The sequence below is a fragment of the Pantherophis guttatus genome, chromosome 2, assembly GCF_059756535.1.
Source record: "Pantherophis guttatus breed Tessera chromosome 2, ASM5975653v1, whole genome shotgun sequence".
Lineage (NCBI taxonomy): Eukaryota > Metazoa > Chordata > Lepidosauria > Squamata > Colubridae > Pantherophis > Pantherophis guttatus.
Window position 1 is genome coordinate 269,666,960 of NC_142064.1, and position 24,407 is coordinate 269,691,366.

A 24,407-nucleotide genomic window follows, 5' to 3' on the forward strand; every position below is an offset into this window, starting at 1 on the left:
TGGCACCTGGGAAGTTTACATCAGCCAGCAAGGCTAGCTAAAACCCTCACCCCCTGGGAGTCTTGACAACCAGTCAGGATACACTTTCGGGGCCCCAGGAAGTTCAAAGCCAGAGAAAGCATAAAACCCGGGGACTCGCTGTATCTCGGGCCCTTTTCTGTTGAGGAACTCAAGCCATGTGATCCTGTCCACCATTAAACCATCTTTCCAAGCAGTCTCCACGTTTCCAGTGTCTTTTTCCTCACTTGGAGCTGAACCCAGAAGGATATTTCTTCCTACAGGCTCAAGAACTCCCAAATTGGTTGCCAGGTGTCCACTATTTGAGCGGACAGTCCGCTTTTTTCACATTATGTTCACTATTTTTTTTCACAAAATAGTGGACATTTTTTTTATTCAATATGATGAAATGGTACGTAAGTTTTGCGAGTCAGAATTCCATGAAGTCTTGCGCCATGTTCCAACACGTTGGTTAAGTTTATTTAAAGCGGTCGAAAGACTTTATTTTTTGTAAGAAAATATATAATTTAATTGTAAAATGTTTTTTTATTTTTTTACTACTTAACCCCCACCCCCGCTTGTCCGCTATTTTTTGGAAACAGACCTGGCAACCTTACTCCCCAGTTTAACAGTAACAGAGTCGGAAGGGACCTTGGAGGTCATCTAGCCCAACCCCCTGCTCACGCAGGAGACCTGTACTAGGGATTCGAACTGGCGACCATTCTCAGTGCTTCAGCCACTGAGTCACCTACTCAGGCTAACCCACCCCTCAGCCTCTTTCAAAAGGCAATTCATTGGACTTACAATGAAAAAAGACGGGGGGGGGTGGAGGGGAGGGAAGGCATGGACTCTTGAACTTTGCTGTCTCCCCCCCTCCCATTTATTTCCTTCCTTCCCTCCCCCCCCATCCCCTTCCTCTCTAGGCAAGGAGAACTCTCTCAGTTCAAAGACCAAAGTGCCAGAAGAATGGAGCCACCGAGATGAAGCGGCTAGAGAGGAGGGATAAGGGGGTGGATAATAAATCAAAGGGATTTGGGGGGGACTGTCTCTTCCTGTTCAGCCCACTAGCAAAGTATTAAAGCAAAGTGAGCCTGCTTTGGCTGGAACAGAGAAGGCGGACCTGTAAGTCCAGGGCGGGCAGAGCGGGAGCGTGCATGCAACTATAATGCAAATTTAGCAATACCAAAAGTTGGTTTGATTGTTTGATCCATTGTGATTGATTGATATTCCCCCCCAGTTCTCCAAGAGTGCTTTACAATATATGTGATGGGTGCAGCAGATTCGTTGTTGGGCACCACGTGCATGAAGACCAGCAGCTCGGGCAATCCCTTTGCAATGGTGACAAACAAAGTTGCTAGTCCTTATGGATGGGAATCTCGGTTCAAGTGGGCGTGTGCAACGCTCTGGAGCTGGAGGGCGTGTTTACGGTGCGCCTGGCTTCGATGGGGTTTTACTGTCATTTCTGGCCCGTTGCTGAGATATTGTAGTGTTGTTTTTTTTCTATAGCTCCTTCCGCAGGTTACACTTTGAGGAACTTGGTGCAAAATTTAAGGGCACGCTGAACTCGACTTACTACCGATTGTGTAGTGACCGTTCCAAGTTACGACACTGAAAAAAATGACTCGTGACTGTTTTTCACACTTACGACCATTGCCGCATCTCCATGGACAAGTGATGAAAATTCAAACGCTTGGCAATTGACTTACACTTATGACGGATGGCAATGTCCCGGGGTCACTTGATCCCCTTTTGCGACCTTCTGACAAGCAAAGTCCATGGGGAAACCAGATTCACTTCAAAATCATTCAGTTACTAACTTAACAACTGCAGTGTTTCACTTAACAACTGTGGCAAGAAAGGTCGTAAAGTGGAGCAAAAAGTCACTTAGCAACTGTTTTGCTTAGCAACAGGATTTTTGGGCTCAGTTGTGGTTGTAAATCGAGGATTACCTGTAATTGCTATTTATGTATTTTGAATTTCTAACATTCGTAGTGGGATCTTCACCTAGCCCCATGTGAGTTAATTAATTTGATTTATATGCCGCCCTTCTCCGGAGACTCAGGGCGGCTTACAATGCGTTAAGCAATAGCCTTCATACTTTTGTATATTTATACAAAGTCAGCTTATTGCCCCCACAAACTGGGTCCTCAATTTTACCTACCTTAGAAAGGATGGAAGGCTGAGTCAACCTTGAGCCTGGTGAGATTTGAACTTACAGTAATTGCAGACAGCTGGTGTTAATCACAATGCTATCAGTCTGCTGAGCCACCAGGCCCAGCTTTTGTGAATCTATGAATCTCAGGGAATCATCCCAAGTTTATTCCAGGGATGATCCTGTTTCAGTGGTGAAATCCAATTTTTTTTACTACTGGTTCTGTGGGCGTGGCTTGCTGGGCGTGGTGTGGCTTGCTGGGCATGGCTTGGTGGGGGTGGCAGGGGAAGGATACTGCAAAATCTCCATTCCTACCCCACTCTCGGGCCAGCCAGAGGTGGCATTTGCTGGTTCACAGAACTACTCAACATTTCCACTGCTGGTTCTCTGAACTACTCAAAATTTCCACTACCGGTTCTCCAGAACCTGTCAGAACCTGCTGGATTTCACTCCTGTCCTGTTTGGGCTCGGGTTCTCCTGGTGATCAGCACCCAGCATTCCTATTGGAAGAGACTTAAAGAAATCCATCCTAGAATCAAAATGAAGCTGCAAATAACAAACCTCACCATGTTAAAAAAAATAATAATCTCCTCTGTAGGCTTTGTTTGGAAGAAAAAAAAATAGATTAAAAAGTGCAAAGGAGAGCAACTAAGATGATTAAAGGCCTGGAGACTAAAACATAGGAAGAAGGGTTGCAGGATTCGGGTTTGGCTAGTCTAGAGAAAAGAAGGACTAGTGAGGACATGACAGCAGTCTTCCAGTATTTGAGGGGCTGCCACAAAAAAGAGGGGTTAATTTATTTTCCAAAGCACCAAAAGGCAGGAGAAGAAACAATGGATGGAAACTAATCGAGGAGAGAAGCAACCTGGAACTGAGGAGAAACTTCCTAACAGTGAGGACAATTAACCAGTGGAACAGCCTGCCTCCTGAAGTTGTGGGTGCTTCATCCCTGGAGGTTTTTAAGAACAGACTGGCTAGTCAGCAGGAGGCTGGACTAGAAGACCTCCAAGGTCCCTTCCAGCTCTGTTCTGATTCTGATATGTTAGAATGGTATTTCTCAACCTTGGCAACTTCAAGATGCGTGGACTTCAACTCCCAGAATTCCCCAGCCAGCTTGAAATTGCCAAGGTTGAGAAACACTGTGTTGGAAGGATCATGGAGAGGAAGTGCAAAACAAATCTATAGCATCTTCCTTCCTAGACACAGCCAAAGATGTTGAAAAGATACAGAAGTGATCTAACAAGAGAAAAGGCAGCAATTTGGGTCCCTTAATTTATTGCTTTATTTCTTTTCCTCCTAACAGAAACATCACTTGGTGGGGAGAAAAAAATTCCCATTCTGTGCCACCCGCCTCAATCCACCAATCAAAAGTCACAAAGAACTCGTTGAACTTCTTCAATATCTTTTTTTTTTCCCATCAGGCTTTAGACTCTGCAGTCCAGACCCTTCGCCCTCTTGGTGAAACGTGAGCGGCTCTAAGGAAAGAAAATGTCCGCCAAGCAGAACAAGATGTCAGCTCCAGATTCAGATGCTCGGTCTCCGGAGCGCAAGGTGACAACCGTCATCAAAACGGAGAAACAAGAATGGCCTGGAATTCAGACTTCCAGCAGAGAAGGCGGCTTCCCTCGAGTCATGCAGGTGGGGACCATCGGGGAGTATCTGAAAAAGCCCGCACCCCAGGAACCGGAGAAGGGGCTGTCCGAATGCTGGGAGGCTCAATGGCAGGCATTCCTGCACACCATGCAGTCCTCACGTTCCGGATGGGGAAACGTGGAGCCATTGGAAGCCAAACAACAAGGCGATATTCCTGATTTTTTTTCCGCTGTGGAGCAAGAGAGATGCCCAGCAGCCAAAGTGCAGAGGACGAGACAGACATCCCAGCCTGATGGAAAGAATCCAGAGTCCCGTAGCCTGGAGAGTGATGGAAACAGCAGGAAGCTTAAGAGAAAAAGAGAAGAAGCTCCGAAGGAGGAAGCGGGAAGCGCGGAATTAAAACGCCAGCACTTCCGCCAGTTCTGCTACCAGGAAGCCGAGGGTCCCAGAGAGGCTCTTTGCCGACTGGGGTACCTTTGCCATCAGTGGCTAAAGCCGGAGAAGCACACCAAAGAAGAGATCCTGGATCTGTTGATCCTGGAGCACTTCCTGACCATCCTGCCCCCCGAAATGCAGAGCTGGGTGAAGAGAAGACACCCCGAGACTTGTTCCCAAGCGGTCGCCCTGGCGGAGGATTTCCTGCTGAAGCAACAGGAAAATAAGAGGCAGACGCAGACGGTAAGAGCCGATCTTCGGGTCGCAGCAAATCGGCGAAAGGTCGGTAAAGAGTGAGAAAGATTTTGTACAGGTAGTCCTCGACTTACAACAGTTCATTTAGTGACAGTTGGAAGTTACAGGCTGTTGTAAATCAGAGGTCCAGGCTTTTGCTCTGTGTGAAGATGTGTCCCTCACTCTTGCAGAGAGCTTTATTTTTTATACAGTTTTACACAGGCAGATAAAAAGGAAGGACCTAATTGGTAGAAACTATTCAGCCCCCTCTCAAGTTGCCATCCTCTCTGAAGGTGAGATAATACAGATCAGAGCCAAAATGAGATCATAGGCATGAGCTAAGGCAGTGTGCTGCTCTTAGCCTGGTACTACGACCGTTGACCTACCTCTACAATAGGGCCCTGTTAAAATGTGACTTAGGACCATTGTTCACGTGACAGTTGCAGCAACCTCATGGTCACATGATCAAAACCCGGATGCTGGGCAACTGACTCGTACTTATGACGGTTGCAGTGTCCTGGGGGGTCATGTCATCCCCTTTTGCGACCTTCGGATAACCAAGGTCAATGGGGAAGCCAGATTCACTTAACAGCCGTGTTACTAATGTAACAGCTGCATCGATTCACTTAACAACTGTGTCCAGAGAGGTTGTAAAACGAGGCAAAACTTACTTAGCAACTGTCCTGTTTAGAAATGGAAATTTTGGGCTCAATTGTACACAACTACCTTAAATTAAAATAAAATTGAGCACCTCCCTGTATAATTGGCCTAACTAATGTGGCAAGAAAGTTCATGAAATGGGACGAAACTCATGTCGCAACTGTCTTGCTTAGCAGCGGAAAAGTTGGGCTCTGTTGCGGTCATAAGTCGAGGACTACCTGCACTTCTTGCAGAAATGTCTCTGGCTGCAAGTTGTGTAAAAGCAGGCCTTCTTTGAATTGGTTGGGGAATCTCCCACCCTCCCTACCAACTGCAAATTCTGACATTACGAGAGGAGGGAAAAAAATCTCCCCTCTCGTGTTGGTCTGTACGAGGTTGGAATCTGTAAGATGGCTGGTGTGGTGGAAATCCCGCCCCAAAAAGGCAGGGCCTCTATCATAACGCCATCTCTGCCATCTTCCCAACGTGGATTCCCTTCGCAGGCAGAAGTCCCTCCGTCTGCCCTTCATTGTCTTTGGCTTAAGAACTCAGCCAAGCCTCTTCTTTTTCAGATCCTGTTCCAAGTCTTGACGGTGAATTTCCCAGTTGGGGAGGAGGAATCCTCTAAAAAACCCCACAGGAGCCCAGGCAGGGAGGCTGAGACTGAAAGAAAAGAAGACGATCCTCTGGGTAAGAACTTCACATTTGCTCTCCTTGCCACCTCTTTGCCAGTGGCTGAATTCAAAGGCGCACAGAGTCTTTTCTTCAAGGTAAAAAAAAAAAGTCCCTGCGGATTTTACTCCGCTAGCCGTAGCCGTAACTATAGGCGGTGATGCTCATCTCCTTTCAAGGCTATTGAGCCAGTGCTGTTCAAAGACATTTCTGCAGTCATGTGGCCAGCATGAAGTCACAGAGGGCTGTTATCTTCCTGCCGAAGTGGTACCTATTTATCTACTTGCATTTGCATGCTTTCGAACTGCTAGGTCGGCAGGAGCTGGGGCGAGGACAGGAACTCACCCTGTCGTATGGCACTCGGGTCTCAAACCTGGCTGCTGGCTTTCTAGCCGACAATCATTTATTTTATTTCTTTGAGTATATTCCATTATTTTTCCCACTGAAGTCTGTGTTGTGTTTTGTTATGTTTCATTATATTGTATTCAATTATGTTTCATTGTGTTCTACAGCAGAGGTGTCAAACTGGATTTCTTCGAGGGCCGGATCAGTATTGTAGTTCTCTTATGTGGGCCGGCCGGTGGGATGGGGGAGATGGGACAGACGCCAAAACGGGATACCGCAGGCCAGTCCTTTGCTATTCCCAGGCCGGACCCGTGGGCCAGATTTAAGCACCCTGCAGGCTGGATCCGGCCTACTGGCCTTGAGTTCAACACCCCTGTTCTATGGCATTCTGTTCCCTTCCACTCCACTCCACTCCATTATAATCTGTTCCGTTCCATTGTCTTTCACTACAATCTATTCCATTCCATTCCATTGCGTTCTACTGTAATCTACAGCTAGTCCTCAACTTCCGACCACCATTGAGTCCAAAATTTCTTTCACTGAGCAAGACCTTTGTTAAGTGAATTGTGCCCCATTTTACAACCTTCTTTGCCACCATTGTTAAGTGAATCACTGCAGTTGTTAAGTTAGTAACACGGTTGTTAAGTGACTCTGACTTCCCCTTGGAGTTTGCTTGTCAGACGGTCACAAAAGGGAATTACATGACCCCGGGACTTTGCAGCCGTCATAAATTTGAGCAGCGGGGCAGTGTGCATGTGCATGTGCACTCAGCTCAACTAGTTGAGCTGCACACACGTATGTGTTTGTACATGCTGGCCCTCCACTTGTGCACGTCGAGCTGCGCACACATGCATTTTTGCCAGCCCACCTTCCCTCCACCACCACATGGCCCAGTTACAAATAGGCCACGGCCCGGTAGTGACTCATTGCCTTGGGTACCCTTGATTTAGAGCTTATCTACTTCTGGAATGGCTTGGGCAGTTTCTTTTAACTGGGAGACTCTCTTTGGGCTCTGCTTGGCAGCCCCAGGAGACGTGGTCAGTGATGGCAGGCCACAGGAAATGGTGGATCGAATTTCAGATCTGTAGGTAATCCTCAACGTATGACTCCAATTGGGACCACGATTTCCACTCTTACAAAAAAAAAAAAAAAAGGAAGCCACTTGTAGGACCCAGCTCCACTCCTTGCCCTGTCCTAAAATATCAAATTAAATATGAAATTATTAAAATGCCAAATTTTAATTTAATATTTAAGTTAAATTTCAAATGATTAAATTAAATATCAGGTATTGAATTAATATTTAACATTAAAAATTAATATTAGGTGTTGAGTCAAATATTAAATAATTAAATATTAAACAGTTAATCCCAGAGCTGCCTCCAGAATTTGTGGGTGCTCCAACAGTAGAGGTTCTTAACAAGAGTTTGCAGAACCATTTGTCTGAAATGGGATAGCGTCTCCTACTTGAGCAGGGGGTTGGACTAGAAGGCCTCTTAAGGTCCCTTCCAATTCTGTTACTCTACTAAATTTAGCTGCTGGTGCTGAAGACTTCGCTCACCCCAGTTTGTCCCTTCTGGTTCACAGTTTTTTGGTTTTTTTTAATTTGATTTATATGCCGCCTTCTCCGGAGACTCAGGGCGGCTTACAATGCGTTAAGCAATAGCCTTCATACTTTTGTATATTTATACAAAGTCAGCTTATTGTCCCCACAAACTGGGTCCTCAATTTACCCACCTTAGAAAGGATGGAAGGCTGAGTCGACCTTGAGCCTGGTGAGAATTGAACTCGCAGTAATTGCAGACAGCTGAATGTTAAATGCTGCCTTAGGAGGCATTAGCCTCCTACGCCACTCAAGCTCCTTCAGTTCAGTAGCGATTGTCTTGTGTGAACATTCCTGGATTTTATTGGTGTTTTTTTTTCCTCTCCAGAAGCTGTGAGCGCTTGGAGCAAGCAGCCCTGGGCGAGAGACGCTCCTCAGGAGTTAATGGCTGCCTCTGCAAATCAGGGCCCACAGATTCACTCGGAAGCTGAACTTGCTGACAGCCGGCAGGACCGATCGGCTGCTCAGGGACCCAGGTTCACTCCTACCCCAGAGCCTCCGAGAACCCGGAAGGCGAAAAGCCGGAAGATTTGCGACATCTGTGGGAAGAGTTTCAGCTACAACTCGAACCTGAAACGTCACTGGCGGACTCACACGGGCGAGAAGCCGTACGGCTGCTCGTATTGCGGGGAGCGCTTTAACCAGGCCACGAACCTCATCCGGCATCAGCGGATTCACACGGGAGAGAAGCCCTACAAATGTTCCGATTGTGGGAAAAGCTTCAACCAGAGCCTGCAACTTATCCGGCACCGGAAAACTCGCTTTAATTGTAACTAAAAAAAAAAAAAGCTTCTGTCCGCAGAGAAATAGTTGCTGTGGTGGTGCTAGGAATTCCAAGCGAGTCGCGCAAGAACGCTTAAGCAGGGAATTCCCAAGAATGTGGGAAGACTGAAACTGTGCCTTGACTGAAAAGATTTTTGGTAGGGGTAGCACGTGGTTTTGGAGAGGAGGGGGGCGCAAGGATGGCTGGAAGGTGAAGCAGAGGAAAATTTGCCCTGTCACTTTCCTTTTGTTTCTGCCAATAATTACGGAGCAAAAGAGTTGGAAGGAACCTGAGAGGTCTTCTAGTCCAACCCCGTGCTCAAGCGGGGAATCCTATACAGGTAACCCTTCACTTACAACGGTGTGTTTAATGACCAAAGTTACAACGGCACTGAAAAAAGTGACTAATGACCGTTTTTCACACTTAACGACCATTGCAGCATCCGTATGGTCACGGGATCAAAATTCCAACACTTTGCAACTGACTCATATTTATGACAATTGCAGCGTCCTGGGGTTGATAAGTTAGTAACTCGGTTGTTTAATGAATCTGGTTTCCTCATTGACTTTGCTCATCAGAAGGTCGCAAGAGGGGATCGATCACATGGCCTTGGGACAAAGCAACGGTCATAAATAGGAACCAGTTGCCAAGCATCTGAATTTTGAACCCATGAACATGGGGATGCTAGAAAGGTCATAAGTATGAAAAAAACGGTCATAAATCACTTTTTTCAGTGCTGTTGTACCATTGAATGGTCACTAAATTGGTTGACTCAGCCTTCCATCCTTTCAAGGTAGGTAAAATGAGGACCTGGATTTTGGGGGCAATAAGGTGACTTTGTATAAAAAAAGAACACCGCTTAGGGGGGGCCGAAAGCCCTACTAAGCAGGTATATACAAAAGTATGAAGGCTATTGCTTAATGCATTGTAAGCCGCCCTGAGTCTCCGGAGAAGGGCAGCATATAAATCGAACCAATAAACAATAATAATAATAAACTAAATGAACTGTTGTAAGTTGAGGACTACCTGTATTATACATTTTCCCAGGTGGTTTTCTATATATACTCCATAAGGAAAAAGATCAAACAGGTGGATCCCTCTCTGCCTCTTTTTAGGAAAGTGCCACCGTAATGACATTTGGTAGATTATAGAAAAAAATCTCTGGCAGTAAAATTCATTTACACAAGATCATTTCCTTTGAATTGTTTTAACTATTGATTTCAGGTGCTTTTATACTGAACCCAGTGGTGAAATCCAAATTTTTTTACTGGTTCTTTGGGCTTGGTGTTGCTTGGTGGGCGTGGCAGGAGAAGGATACTGCAAAATTTCCATTCCCACCCCACTTCAGGGGAAGGATACTGCAATATCCCCATTCCCACCCCACTCCTGGGGGAAGGATACTGCAAAATCTCCATTCCCGCCCCACTCTGGGGCCAGCCAGAGGTGGTATTTGTCGGTTCTCCGAACTACTCAAAACTTCTGCTGCCGGTTCTCCAGAACCTGTTAGAACCTGCTGGATTTCACTCCTGACTGAACCACATAACTCAAAAGAACAAGTAGCAGTTTGCCATAGGCAGAATAAATCACGACTAAACCCTACCATCAAAATAAGCAATTTAACATAAATCAGGGGTCCCTAACCTCCGGGCCGTGGCCCACTACCTATTTGCAACCTGGGCACGCGAGTGTTAAGCCGACACGCATGCACGCAATTTGACTTGTACGAATGGCAGACTGGTGCCCGTGTATAGGCACACGCAGCTCAACTTGTGCAATGAGCTGCGCACAGGTGTGCATGCGCTCTGGCCCGTCAGTCGTGCAAGTTGAACTACACACACGCATGTGCACAGGTCCACTGCTTGCGTGGCCCAGTTCCCCTCTCTCTCCCCTCACCAGGCCGCCAAGTGACAAAGGTTGGAGACGGCTGATATAAATAACATCACGGCTGAAATTTTTATCGGTATGGCGCAGTGGATCATTAGGGTTGCGGTGTGGGGGGGAGGCTCTGAAAAAAAAATTAAGATGGCAGCCTTTGAATGTGGGTTGGCTTTGATCTTGTGGTCACAGCTGCCAATTTGTGGACAATGTGCTGTGGATTATTGTCTTAGACTAGGAATATGGACATTCACGTTCAAGTTTCTTAAGGTTGGGGTCCCCCACTTGTAGTCCAGCATCTTCTCCACTATCCCGCACCGATTCTGGGGCTGAGGAGGGTATTCCTTGGTAAATAAATAATCTAGGATAATTATTGAAAGACTAATTGAGATCAGATCACGTGTCTTTTCTCAAAACCCAGTTAATAAGCCAGAGTTGCTGGGTTCATATAGTAGGCTGTCGCTGGGATGTCATAAGCACATTTTGAACTCGTCATCCCCGTGTTTGTTAGAGCAAAATTGTACCTCAGGACAGCACCTTTGATGCAAATGAATTTAAGCTTGGCTGGAGTTTGAATTGCTACACTACAAATTTGTGTTGCAGGTCACTCTGCTAAATGGCAATGTTTAAGATACTCCTGTTGTTCCTTTATCCTTTTCTACTGTCAGCTTTCCCAATGGCTCAATTCAGACATTACATATAATCTTAGATCATCAATAACGAACCACTTGTGTTCATATAGCATGCTATGCCTAAACAATGATTGTTTAAGGCAGCGTTTCTCAACCGTGGAAACTTTTAAGATAGGTGGACTTCAACTCCCAGAATTCCCCAGCCAAGCCATGTTAGCTGGGGAATTCTGGGAATTGAAATCCACCTATCTTAAAGTTGCCACGGTTGAGAAACAGGGATTTAAAATAATGGCCTGATTATTGGCCCACAATGCACTTAGACAATGGCTGGATTCCTACAGGAGAGATCTATGCACAAGAATTATTATTTTTTTTTACTGTTTGATTGTAAGACTAACGTATTTTTTGGAGTATAAGATGCACTTTTTTCCCTCCTAAGAGAGGCTGAAAATTTGGGTGCGTCTTATACGTCGAATGTAACCCCGCACGGTGCCCAAAATTGCTACCTGGAACAGCTGCTGCCTTCTCTTACCCCTTCCGTGCTTTGCCTGCTTTAGTCACTGGAGCTCCCTCCGAGGATCAGCTGTGTTTTTGAAGCTGTTTTTCAGCCCCAACGCAAGGGAAGTGATCTTCCGTGCTTTGCCTGCTTTTCTAATTGCTGCTCCCTCCGACGATCAGCTGTGCTTTAGAAGCTGTTTTTTAGCCCCAACCATAAAACCAGCAAGCGAACTAATGTGCTGAAGCTGACCAGGCTAAGGACTAGCCAGATGAATACTTGGTGGGCAGAATTTTTTTTTTTTTAATTTGATTTATATGCCGCCCTTCTCCGAAGACTCAGGGCGGCTTACAGTGCATTAAGCAACAGCCTTCATACTTCTGTATATTTTATACAAAGTCAGCTTATTGCCCACACAAACTGGGTCCTCAATTTACCTACCTTAGAAAGGATGGAAGGCTGAGTCAACCTTGAGCCTGGCAAGATTCGAACTTACTTTAATTGCAGACAGCTGGTGTTAAATTACAGTGCTTTAGTCTACAGAGCTATCAAGGCTCTCTCCAGACTCTCTTTTTCCCTTATTTCCTCCCCAAAACCTAAGGTGCACCTTATACTCCAGTGCGTCTTATACTCCGAAAAATATGGTAAATCTTTCGGTTAAGCTGGAAGATCCACTAGAACAGGCAACCTTGACAGCAAGTGATTAACTTAAGTGAAAAAAAAAAATTGGCCTGATAGTTTAGAGAACTTTATTCATCCCAATCCCATGAAAGGCATCTTTACATTCAAGACTTCTTTGCAAGGGGCCTGCAGTAGCTTTGGGAGCAGAAGACAAAGCTCAAGAATTCCCTGGTTTTTGACTTCGTTCTGGTAATTGTGCACCCTCGTCTTCACACCCTTACATGAACCCACACCAGGAACAAAAAAAAAATTATCAGGTGGTGTACTGCCTGTCCAGATTTATTTCCAGCAAAGAAAAGGGGAATAACTTCTCTAAAGAGGGGCGATAATTACTCAAAACAGACTGCAATTAGACTGCAAGCTTTTATTTTAATATGTGTGCATGAGGAAAAAAAATAAGAGAGAGAGAAACATGGATTACATCTAGGAGGTTCTGAACAGAGAGATGCATAAAAGCAGAGGCCAGCTGGGATCTTTTTTCTCTAAACCAGTGTTTCTCAAGATTAGCCACTTTAAAATGCGTGGACTTCTATTCCCAGGATTCCCCAGTCAATCACACCGGCCGGGGAATTCTGGGAGTTGAAGTCCACCCATCTTAAAAGAAGCAAAGGTGATAAACACTGGCTCTAAATGGGCTGGCAGGAATAGTAGAAAGTGGGCAGAGGTGATGGATTGAGAATTAAAAGTTGGACAGATCATGACTTGGTCTAGCGTCTCAAATAAGGAGATCTCCAAACATAAAAGGATGAAGAACAACTATTCCTCAAAAGTTCTAGTTGGATTTTCTTCTTCAAGGAGGCTCTTCTGCGAAGGAGCATTTCCCCAAATCAGCATCTTCGTTTTGAGTACATGATCCCAGCTCTGCCAGCCTTTAGAACAGCGTTTCTCAACCTTGGAAGCGTGAAGATGGGTGGACTTCAACTCCCAGAATCCCCCAGCCAGCTGGAGTTGAAGTCCATCCATCTTCAAGCTTCCAAGGTTGAGAAACGCTGCTTTAGAAGGACACCAAAAACTTGGTTCTTCCCTCACATATTGAGCCAAACGGCTCTTGAACTGTTCGGATGCATTAATAATACTACCTGCGCCACAGAAGTTTCAATGAGTTTTCTTCTGTCGTGTTTTCCTGTCCTGGATTTTTTATTTTTTTTTTGCATAATATTGTGTTTTTTAACACTATAAACCACTCACTTGGGGAAAAGAAGGTGAACATATCCATTGAATCAAATAAACCGAAAGCTCTGAATGTTGGCAGCTTTAAGATATGTGGACTTCTACTCCCAGGATTCTGGGAGTGGAAGTCTACACATCTTAAAAGTTGCCAAGGTTCAGAAATATGGAAATAGACCAAACCACCAAGGAAAAACTGTAAAGGTAAAATGGCTATGGGGGGGGCAGGAGGGGAGTCCCCCTATATCATGGGTCTCAAACTCAATCGCGTCACGTGGCGTATCGCGACAGTTTTTGCCTTTGCGGAGCCAGAGTGGGCGTGGCCTGGGCATGACGTACCCGGCCCGCGGGCCACCAGTTTTGACACCCCTGCCCTATATCATCTTGGAAGTAACCAATCTGCTCAGATTAATACCAGTGAATTTGGATCACTCAGATTTGATGCTGGAGTGTTTCTAATTCTCCACGGAACAGCTTTCCTCCTCTCTGTCTGGCAGCTGTTCCTCGTGGAATTATGTACTGGATGGAATTCAAAGTGTATACTGTCTCATAATTATATTTAAGATCTTCTGTGTTGTTATATAGAAACATTTCAGCCTTCCAAATAGGCATTCCGATTTAAGCTTCTGCATATGCGTCTTCACTCCTATTTTCACAGACGAAATAGCCCAAATAACAATATCCCAAATAATCATTGTCTTGGAACCGAGTTACGGCATCCTGTAACTCAAGAAGGAGTGAGGTGGAAACAGGCTGGCATCTAATCAAGATTCGTGTAATCTCTCCCTCATTCTCGTGCATTATGAGCTCCCCACACCCCCCAAAAAAATTATGAAGCTATGGAGGAATCCTCCATATTGTGTATCCTAGATTAACATTTTCCTCAAGGTCTTAGCATTTCCCGGGATTCCCAACGTAGCCGGCAACAGATGCTCCCTGAGAACCATAAAGATCTGAAGGAGAACCAAATCCCCCTTTTCGACTCGTTTCCCCACAAGTACCGATTTTTTATCCGCCCGTCTTTTTTCGCCAACTGCTATGTCGCTCCTCCGTACATGTGAACGGTGCTGTGTTTAAGGAGGTAAGACTTCCGAGTGAACTTCTTCCCACATTCCAAGCACTCGTGGGGTCTCTCCCCCGTATGGATGCCCTCGTGGCGTTTAAGATTCGACCTACGACTGAATCTCCGCCCGCAATTCAAACAGCTGTACGTTTTTTCTCCCGGGTGGATTTTTTTTTGTTTAGTGAAGTTTGATTTATGGTAGAAACTCCTTGCGATGATGCTGGAGGCGCCGTACTTCTTAACCATGGGCATTTTGGACTGGCTGAGCTCCCTGTAACTTCCTCGACAAGGAACGGCACTATCGCCCATCTCCTTGGGAAGGAATTTCTGCGGCCAAATTAGTCTGTCTTGGCTTTGGGGAAGGTTTTCCTGCTCCCCGAACGGAGCCACCTGCTCTTCCGTTCTCCCTCCGAGCATCTCGTGCGATGTTTCGGGCTCAGAATTCTCCAGCCCATATTTCTCCATTTTGTCAACGCCTCTACTCCCTTCACCTATGGAGAAATGGAAATAATAATAATAATAATAATCCCAAATAGAAAGCTAAAGAAAATGTTTTGGAGCCATTTGGCAGGGGTGGGGGTGGGGGTAATGGGAAGGCAGCCAAAGAAGGAAAGGGATGGAATTAAAATTATCCGCCCAAAGGAATTGCACTGCATCCAAGTATTTGACCAACTGGCTTTATGTCGTCCGTTTGTATCACTCACCGGCATCTCCAGAGTTCCCCTCATGATTAGCCTCCCTGAACAGTGGTCCCTTCCCACAATCCTCTGCAGCATCCCTCACTTCCTTGAGCACCTGGAAACAGGAGAAAACATCTGTTTCAACAAGGCAGGGAGAGAGATGGAGAAGAGGGGCATTGCAAGGCTGACGACCGGTGGACGGTCAGGATCGGGTAGTTGGGAAAGTGCTGGACCAGGAATGGGGGAGACCCAGGTTCATTCTGCTCTCAGTCACAGGAATTAAATAGAGGGGGCCAGTCCCTCTCTCTACCTACCTGTAGAGAATCAGGAAGGAGTGAAGGAAGATATGAAGGAATCATTCCCTACGCAAAAGGGGCTGAAGCATTTTTAAAGTCGAGGATAAGATAACACACTCAGAAGGCAGCTCAGGTGACACTCCTCTCTAATTCACTTAATTTCAAAGGAGGTGTCAGACCTGGAAGCCATCTTTTACGTTTGGGCCTTCAGGCCTGCCCCATCGTCTTCTGTGGGAAAATGGGAGGGGGAATTGCAGAGAGTGTAGATGATATGTAGTCAAAATAACATTCCTTTCTCAGAGAGTCAAGGACGCAGTGCCCTGGCACCTGGAGTCGGATGACTGGGGAGTGTCTTCAGTTTGGACTGTGGATGATTGGACCATGGGATGGACATGAGGGTGCTGATCTTTCACTTGGGTGGGGAAAACCTGGAAACTTTCAGATTCGGGTTTTCCCAGATGTGCCAATATGACATCTCTAATAAAAAGTAGCTTTGAGGAAATCCAAGCCTCAGAGTTTTCTTTCGTTGGGGGTGTTACATGGAACCCTGACAGGAGGAGGAGGAGGAGGAGGAGGAGGAGGAGGAGGTGGAGGAGGAGGAGGAGGAGGAGGAGGAGCGGCATGAACCTAGGTGGGTACAGGTAGTCCTCAACATACGGTCACAATTTATGTTGCCAAGTGAGAAATTTGTTGAGTGAGTTTTGCCCCATTTTACGACTTTTCCTGCCACAGTTGTTAAGTGAACCAGCGCAGTTAGTAACGCGGTTGTTAAGTGAGTCTGGCTTCCCCATTGACTTTGCTTGTCGGAAAGTCGCAAAAGGGGAACACGTGACCTGGAGACACTGCAACCATCCTAAATATGAACCAGTTTCCAAGCATCCGAATGTAAATGACCATGAGGATGCTGCAACGGTCCTAAGTGTGAAAGGTGGTCATCGGTCACTTTTTTCAGTGGCTGCTAAATGAACTGTTGTAAGTCGAGGACTACCTGTGTTTTCCCTATTGAGTCTAAGATGCTTCCCTGAGGACCTGCAACAGTCTGTGGGAATAGCCTTGAGAGACAGGAGGAGGAAAAGACCTAGGCTAGGGCAACAGGACAGGTAGTCCTCGACTTAGAATTATTTGTTTAGTGACCAAAGTTACAACAGCCCTGAAACAAGGAACATGACATTTTTTTTTTACACTTACGACAATTTCAGCTTTCTCGTGGCCACGTGATCAAAATTCAGGCGCTTGGGAATTGATTCATAATTAGGACGACTGCAGTGTCCTGGGGGGGGTGTGTCACACGATCCCCTTTTGCGACCTCCTGACAAGCAAACTCACTTAACAAACGTGTTGCTAACTTCACAACTGTGACAAGAAAGCAATAGCCATAGCCCTTAGACTTATATACCGCCTCATGGGTGCTTTACAGCCCTCTCTAAGCGGTTTACAGAGGCAGTGGATTGGCCCCCAACAATCTGGGTCCTCATTTTACTCACCTCAGAAGAATAGAATGGAACAGAATAACAGAATTGGAAGGGACATTGGGGGTCTTCTAGTCCAACCCCCTGCTTAGGCAGGAAACCCTATATCAGTGATGGCTAACCTTTTTGCCGTCACGGGGGGAGCGCGCCCACAGCCATAATTCAATGCACCCCACCCCTGCGCATGTGCACCCCACCCCACCCCGCTTTTAGCACGTAATGGCACAGTGGGCCCGGTAGGCCCGTTTTTCACCCTCCCCAGGCTCCAGAAGCTTTCTAGGAGCCTGGGGAGGGCGAAAACAGCCTCCCCACCCCCGGAGGCCAGAAACAGCCCATTTCCCAACTTCCGGTGGGACCGAAAGGTCCATAAATCAGCTGGCTGGCGCACACATGCGCGCTGGAGCTGAGCTACAGCAATGCTTGCGTGCCCACTGATACGGCTCTGGGTGCCATCTGTGGCACCCGTGCCATAGGTTTGCCATCACGGCCCTATATCATTTCAGACAAATCATCCAATCTTTTCTTAAAAACTTCCAGTGTTGGAGCATTCACAACTTCTGGTGGCAAGTTGTTCCACTAATTAATTGTTCCAACTGTCGGGAATTTTCTCCTAAGTTCTAGGTTGCTTTTCTCCTCAATTGGTTTCCACCCACTGCTTCTTGTCCTGCCCTCAGGTGCTTTGGGGAATAGCTTGACTCCCCCTCTTCTTTGAGGCAACCCCTGAGATATTGGAAGACTGCTATCATGTCACTCCTAGTCCTTCTTTTCATCAGACTAAAGGAAAAGGTTCCCCTCGCACATACGTGCTAGTCGTTCCCAACTCCAGGGGGCGGTGCTCATCTCTGTTTCAAAGCCGAAGAGCCAGCGCTGTCCGAAGACGTCTCCGTGGTCATGTGGCCGGCATGACTAAATGCCAAAGGCGCATGGAACGCTGTTACCTTCCCACCAAAGGTGGTCCCTATTTTTCTACTTGCAATTTTTACTTGCTTTCAAAGTCCTAATTCATCAGAACTGCTAGTTCATCAGACTAGACCAGTGGTGAAATGTAAAATTTGTTACTACCGGTTCTGGGGGCGTGGCTTGGGGGGGTTTAATGTGATTGGGTGGGTGTGGCCAACTTTTTTTTTTTAAACCTTTAAAAGCATTTTTTCTACAACCTTAAGAGGTTGCAGAAAAAAATGCTTTTAAAAGCCTCTGATGATCAGGCAGCTCAGCTGAAGAGATTGTAGAAAAAATGCTTTTAAAAGCCTCTGACGATCCCAGCTGAGCCGCGCGATCGTCAGAGGCTTTTTTTTAACTTTTAAAAGCATTTTTTCGGCTGAAGAGGTTGTAGAAAAAATGCTTTTAAAAGTAAAAAAAAAAAGCCTCTGATGATCGCGCGGCTCAGCGGGGCATAGGGGGGTGGGTGCAGGGATTTTTGCTACCGGTTCTCCGAACCACCTGCCACCATTGCTACCAGATTGGGCAATCCGGTCCAAACCGGGAACATTTCACTCCTGGACTAGACATACCCAATTCATGCAACTGTACATTTTAGCCTCCAGCCCCCTAATCATCTTTGTTGGAATAATGGAAGGCTGAGACAACCTTGGGGCAAAACTCACTTAACAGCTGTCTCGTTCAGCAATGGAAATTTGGGACTCAATTGTGATCGTAAGTTGAGGACTACCTATATAAGAAAACTGGTAAGAGACTTCTCTCGGCCCACCAAAGGAATTGGGGGGGGGGGTAAGCTTCTCCAACAGGGACCCTCCCCCAGCCCCTGGAAAATAAAGGCAAGAAGAGAAAAATATACTTTGAGACTAGCAAGATTCAGTAACCATGCAAAACAGGTAGTGTTTATACTCATGGTTTGTTGTCTAGACTAAGTTGAAGGGCTGGCATACACCGAAACCACGTTAGGTAATGGCAGATTCTGGACTCAGCGTTCTGCCAGACCCTGAAAGGTTCTTTTGATGGCACAGCTGCCAGTCCCAAAGATTGACTTGCATCTCTTGCTTCACACACCTGGTTTGATCTGTAAAGGAAGGTCCCAAGCCTTGCGGTCCCAACTGCATCCTCCCGAATCGACTTACCTCCTGCTCCTGATGCTGATGCCCTTCCTCTTGCATTTGCAGAAAGTCCTCAGCCAGGGACACCGCCTGAATGCAAGTCTCGGGGCTGTTTCCACGGACCCAGCTCTGGATTTCGGGCGGCAAGATGGCCAAGAATTGCTCCAGGATCAACAACTCCAGGATCTGCTCCTTGGAGTGATGCTCCACCTTCAGCCACTGGTGGCAAAGCGCCTGCAGCCGGCTATATGCCCCTCGCGGCCCCTCGGCCTCCTGGTAGCAGAAGCGGCGGAAGTGCTGGCGCAGCTTCTCGCGGCCCAGAGCGTCTCTGTGCAAAATGGCCGCCTTCACTTTACCATAATCCTCTCGCTCGGAGCTTCCCAGATTGCAATACGCTCGCTTGGCTTCTCCTCGGAGGGCGGGCAGCAGCCGGGATGCCCACTCCTCCCTGGGCCACTGGCAGGCCTCGGCCACCTGTTCGAAGGAAGCCAGGAAGGCCTTGGCGTCATCCCAGGGGGAGGGCTCCTCCTGGACCAGGGACACAAGCCCCCAGGGCTGCTGGGATTCAGACATCTTCAAAAATTCCTGCCACTGGGCTTCCCACTGCTGAGACAGCAGGTCCGGCTCCTGTTTTACCAGTTGCTCCGTTCCCTCGAGCCCTCTGCAGCTCTTCCGGTCTCCTCCTACCTCCTCGCCCGATTTGGAAGCCGCTCGGCCCAGATCCTGCCTTTTGAATCCTGGCTGCATCCACTTCTCCAAAGCGGCTTGCAACTGCAGGCTGAATCCCGTCCGGGGCACCTCTCCGTCAGCCATCGGCTTTGTGTGGGCAATGGACAAGCCGGAATCTTTCCAACCGAGACAAGAAGACGATCCGTGAAGGGAAACCTACAGTCGATGGCAAAATGCCTCTCTGGCGTTCTGCGGGAAGAAGAGACCAGTGCCTCAGTTTCCCAACACTTCTAACGGGCCCCGGCTCTCAAGTCACCCGTCCATCCTTCCCGCAGGAGAGAAATAGGTGGGCCGGGTGAGACGAGGCTGAAGCTGCCCTATCTAAAGATGAAGCAGGCATGTGGGTGGACTGAAGCCAGGGATCTTGTCTAAAACAGGGGTCCCCAACCTTTCGGACCTCAGGGACCACTAAATTAATAATTTTAAATCCCACAGACCACTAATATGATCTACCTAATGACCGTCTGGGTGGGCATGGCTGGGGGGGGTCATGTGACTTGGTGGGCGTGGTCAACTCAATGTCACTCACCTCGAGGGGCGCCTCGTCGGCTTCTACTTGCCCCTCTCCACCCCGCCACTCTTCGCCTCCCTATCCGGGCTCCTTAGGGCCCCAACAGGAAGCAGTTGTTGGAGCTAAGCAGCCACCAAGAGAAAGAGTTGGCAAAACCGCTCAGTTCAAATTGGATCTGGCCGAGAAGGAGGCTCAGCAGAAGCACCTCACTCAGGACTAGGAGCATAGGCTTTCCAAGCAGAGGGAAGACCTGCGGGAGTGCAAGGCCAGGTACAGACGCCTGGAGGCTCAGCGGGCTGAGATGGTCAGCCAGTTCCAGGCCATGATGCAGTCCCACTGGAACAAGGCCCTCGGGCTCTTCGACACCAGCGGCACTTCCCTCCAGCCTTCACCCAAAGCCGCACACCAGGAGGCTGAAGCAGACTCCAAGTCAGAATTTCTGTCCCCTTCCGACCTGCACAAAAAGACCCCTGAAGGGGGAGACTCTCTGCAGCAACACAAACGTTCATTGCATGTATCCAAGACCTCGGTGCCTTCCGCCGTGTCCTTAAAACTTTCTTTTTTCAGCAAGCCAGGCTGGCTTAATATATTTTTTAAATATTTTTAATTGGTTTGTTATTTTAAATTGGGGCCAAATTAATATATATCTTTTTAATTGTTTTTAATGTTTGTATTGTATGTTTTTTAATCTGGCTGTATACAACCTAAGTCCCTCGGGAGAAGGTGCGGTATATAAATTCGAAATGAAATAAATAAAAATAAATAAATAAATAAATGTATTCAGCCCATGGGCCGTAGTTTGAGGACCCCCGATTTAGTGCGATATAAAAAAATCCAAATAATTTTTCTGTGGACCACCAAAATTTTTCACCAGTTGATGACACGCTGGTCTAAAAGATCCCCTCAGGGAGGTATTTAAAAGAGGGAACCAAATAGTTAAGGAAACAAAGGAGTGGGAGGAAGTCACCTAAACCAGACAAAAGAAGTTGGGCCTCACCCCAAGGAAACCCCCTCCCTCCCCCAAAAGCCCATCAACTTGTAAATCAGCAAGAGAAGAGCAGCTGCCATCTTGCCAATCAAACAGAACAAAGCACAGATTTGGGGGGGGGGGAAGGATAAAAGGGGCCCTGAAGCCTGTCTGACTCATAAAAGGTAGTCTTCAATTTACAACAACTACTGAACCCCAAATTTCCGTTGCTAAGCGAGTGAGGTTTGCCTCCCTTTACAATCTTTTGCCCCCGTTGTTAACTGAATCGCTGCGGTTGTTCAGAGAATCATGAGGTCGTTAAGCGAATCTGGCTTCCCCTGTTGACTTGGTTGTCAGAAGCCGGCTGGGAAGGTTACAAATTTTTATTTATTTATTTATTTTATTTTTATACCGCCCTTCTCCCGAAGGACTCAGGGCGGTGTACAGCCTGATTAAAAGCACAAAGACAGACAAAATGGTGATCGTATGATCCTGGGACGGTTGCTAGGGGCCCGAATTTTGATCGCATGATCAATGGGAATGTTGCCACGGTCATAAGTGTGAAAACTGGTCATAAGTGTGAAAACTGGTAATAGGTCTCTCTTTTCAGTGCCATTGTAACTTCGAATGGTCACTAAGCAAACTGTTGTAAGTCAGGGACATTAGTTGTTGACTTACGACCATTTATTCAGCCATCATTCAAAGTTAGGACGGCCCTGAAAAAGTGGTACTTATGACCCATCTTTGGAGTTCCAACTTTTTGCAATATTCCCAGGGTCACTTAAATCATGATTTCAGATGTTCGTTGCTGATTTCCCACAAGCAAAGAACGGACAAGCCGGCAGGAAGTCACAATCCTGTGAGGTCCTCACTTAACAACCCACATGCTCCTAGCTTAACAATTAACAACTGGAACTGCCGGAATTGCTGTTGCTAAGCAGTGAAGACATGCGATTTCGCATCGCTTAGCAACGGCAATTCCAGTCCCAATTGCTATTTTAAAAAAATACAACATTGAAAATGGGGGGGGAAGTAGGAATTGAACCCACAGCTCCACTAAGGGGACTCCCAGAGGGTTAAAAAACAGCAGCCACCCTTCAAGGAGCTTGGTCAGTATTTAAAAACTGGATGGAGACAAATTCTGAACTAACAGTAGGAAAAATACAGGTAGTCCTCGATTTACAATCACAATTGAGCCCAAAATGGATGTTGCTGAGTGAGACATTTATTAAGTGAGTTTTGCTCCTTTTTATGACTTTTTTTGCCACAGTTGTTAAGTGAATCTGGCTTCCCCATCGATTTCCCCATCACATGACCATGGGAGGTGCTGCAACGGTCATAAGGGTGAAAAATGGTCACTTTCAGTGCCATTGTAACTTCGGTCATTAAATTAATTGTTGTAAGTCGAGGACTACTTGTATTTTTCTCCCCAATTTGCGCTGACAATACTGGTCTTTCTACAGTTCCGATGTGCAGTAGATTCAGATGTAAAAAATAGAGATTTGGGTGTAACAACTCACCAGCATGGGTCAAGGCCGAACAACTGTATAAGTAGTCCTCGACTTACAACAGTTCGTTTAGTGACCAAAGTTACAAAGGCACTGGAAAAAGTGACTTGCGACCATTTTGGCATTCCCATGGGTCAAGTGATCAAAATTCAGATGCTTGGCAACTCATATTTATGAACGTTGACTCAAATATGACTCATATTTATGAACGTTGCAATATCCCGGGGATCATATGATCTGCTTTTGCAACCTTTCCCACAAGCCAAGTCCATGGGGGAAGCCAGATGCAATCAAAACCGTGTTACTAACTTAACATCTGCAAGGATTCCCTTAACAACGGTGGCAAGAAAGGTCGTAAAACGAGGCAAGACTCACTTAACAAATGTCTCTCTTAGCAACAGACCCTCAATGGGAGATCCTACGTTCGAGAGCTACCTGTATTTGGCATAACATCTTAACCTTGGCAAATCTTTCCTGGCTTGGCATCTCCGGTACAATTACGGTTCAAAGTAATGAACCCCATATAGGAGTTTAAGTATTATTATTTAATTATTTTTTAAATTGTTTTTAAATTTTATATGCAATGTTTTATCTTGGCTGTACACCGCCCTGAGTCCCGCAGGAGAAGGGCGGTATAGAAATAAAATAAAATAAATAAATAAATAAATAAATTATTTCTTTTCAGAAGCTCGGGGGGGGGGCAGAGAGAACACCCCAGCCTCCAAACTGCCCCCCCCACACATAAAATAGGTTGAGCTATAAGAGAAGGAGTGAATCAAAATCCGAATACAACTGGAAGGGACCTTGGAGGTCTTCTAGTCCAGCCCCCTGCCAGAGCTGGAGATCCTATCCCATTTCAGACAAGGGACTGTCCAGTCTCTTCTTTTTTAAAAAAAAAAAACCTCCAGGGATGAAGCCCCTACAACTTCTGGTGGCAAGCTGTTCCACTGGTTATTCCCCCCCCACCCCCCAATTTTGAGGAACTTTCTCCTTCATTCCAGGTTGCTTCTCTCCTTGATTAGTCCCCATCCATTGTTTCCTCTCCTGCCTTCTGGTGCTTTGGAAAATAAATTGACACCCCCCCCACCCCTCCTCTTGGTGCCAGCCCTTCAAATACTGGAAGACTGCTGTCCCCATAGGACCCCCCACTCCAAAGAAGCTACCAGGACTAAGAGAAGGGGGGGGAGGAAACTAGAATTGGGTCTCCCCACTCCTTCCAAATTTTGGCTCTGGGGCTCAATGGGAGGGGGGCCTGCCCCAAAGGTCCCAATAGCTCCCATAGCTAAAGGGGGGGGGGGGGTATCCAGGCTCCAGATCCTGGGTTCCCACCCACCCACCCCAACCCTGAAATATTAGGCTGGCAACTCTGCAAATCTGGATTTGCTTTAAGGATCTTCCCGGGGAGGGTGGGAGTCAGATCCCATCGAAATCAACACGGGGGCTTTTACTTTCTTAAACCCCCCCACCCCGCTTTCCGCGCTCCGATCGGCCACTCACCCGGATTCCTGCGGGAGATTTTTCCCCCCCTCGAAAATGAGCCTCCCCTCCCCACTTTATATACAAGGAAGTGGACCTCGCTGCGAGCCAGAAGCATTAAATAAATACAGCTGCTTCCGTGGGAGGGCTCTGAGCAGGAAGGGGTGAGGCTCCATGGAGTCAAATAGCAAATTGCCTCTGAAATGCACTTTTTTTGTTTTTTTTTCTTTCTTTCTTTTCCCCCCATTGGGCCCAGGGGGGCGCTTTTTAAAGAGCTTTTGTTGTGGTGGTGATTGTGGTGGTGGGTGATTTTTGCAAAGATTTCCCCCCACCCCCATTCCCCAGAATGGGATCTAGGGTTGCCAGGTCTGCTTCC

General features: G+C 46.8%; 2 protein-coding genes across 4 annotated transcripts; one reads left to right on the forward strand and one right to left on the reverse strand.

The window, feature by feature from the left end:
- Nucleotides 1–1,041: 1,041 nt before the first annotated feature.
- LOC117662602 (zinc finger protein 24-like) lies at nt 1,042–9,618 on the forward strand. 2 transcript variants are annotated; one of them, XM_034412080.3, is made up of 4 exons: nt 1,042–1,119; nt 3,571–4,420; nt 5,623–5,740; nt 7,996–9,618. In XM_034412080.3, the coding sequence occupies exons 2-4, from the start codon at nt 3,638–3,640 to the stop codon at nt 8,442–8,444; spliced, it is 1,350 nt and encodes a 449-aa protein (XP_034267971.2). In that variant the 5' UTR covers nt 1,042–1,119; nt 3,571–3,637; the 3' UTR covers nt 8,445–9,618. The 2 variants fall into 2 exon arrangements, with proteins under 2 accessions (XP_034267971.2, XP_034267972.2); XM_034412081.3 differs by having other exon boundaries at nt 7,999–9,618.
- A 2,547-nt stretch (nt 9,619–12,165) lies between these two features.
- Nucleotides 12,166–24,194, reverse strand: LOC117662601 (uncharacterized). 2 transcript variants are annotated; one of them, XM_034412079.3, is made up of 4 exons: nt 24,053–24,194; nt 18,865–19,758; nt 15,049–15,139; nt 12,166–14,835 (listed from the first exon to the last, which is right to left on the reverse strand). In XM_034412079.3, exons 2-4 carry the CDS (start codon nt 19,651–19,653, stop codon nt 14,318–14,320), a joined length of 1,398 nt encoding a protein of 465 aa, XP_034267970.2. In that variant the 5' UTR covers nt 19,654–19,758; nt 24,053–24,194; the 3' UTR covers nt 12,166–14,317. The 2 variants fall into 2 exon arrangements, with proteins under 2 accessions (XP_034267970.2, XP_087740509.1); XM_087884383.1 differs by lacking the exon at nt 24,053–24,194 and adding an exon at nt 20,099–20,139.
- Between the last annotated feature and the right edge of the window lie 213 nt (nt 24,195–24,407).

Excerpts from the sequence above, each read along its gene's own strand:
- LOC117662602 (XM_034412080.3), top strand. The coding sequence starts at position 3,638 with ATGTCCGCCAAGCAGAACAAGATGTCAGCTCCAGATTCAGATGCTCGG. Across the intron at positions 4,421-5,622 it reads ATAAGAGGCAGACGCAGACG|ATCCTGTTCCAAGTCTTGAC; the intron begins GTAAGAGCCGAT and ends CTTCTTTTTCAG. Across the intron at positions 5,741-7,995 it reads AAAAGAAGACGATCCTCTGG|AAGCTGTGAGCGCTTGGAGC; the intron begins GTAAGAACTTCA and ends TTTCCTCTCCAG.
- LOC117662601 (XM_034412079.3), bottom strand. The coding sequence starts at position 19,653 with ATGGCTGACGGAGAGGTGCCCCGGACGGGATTCAGCCTGCAGTTGCAA. Across the intron at positions 15,140-18,864 it reads ATCAGCATCAGGAGCAGGAG|GTGCTCAAGGAAGTGAGGGA; the intron begins GTAAGTCGATTC and ends TCCTGTTTCCAG. Across the intron at positions 14,836-15,048 it reads GGGGAACTCTGGAGATGCCG|GTGAAGGGAGTAGAGGCGTT; the intron begins GTGAGTGATACA and ends ATTTCTCCATAG.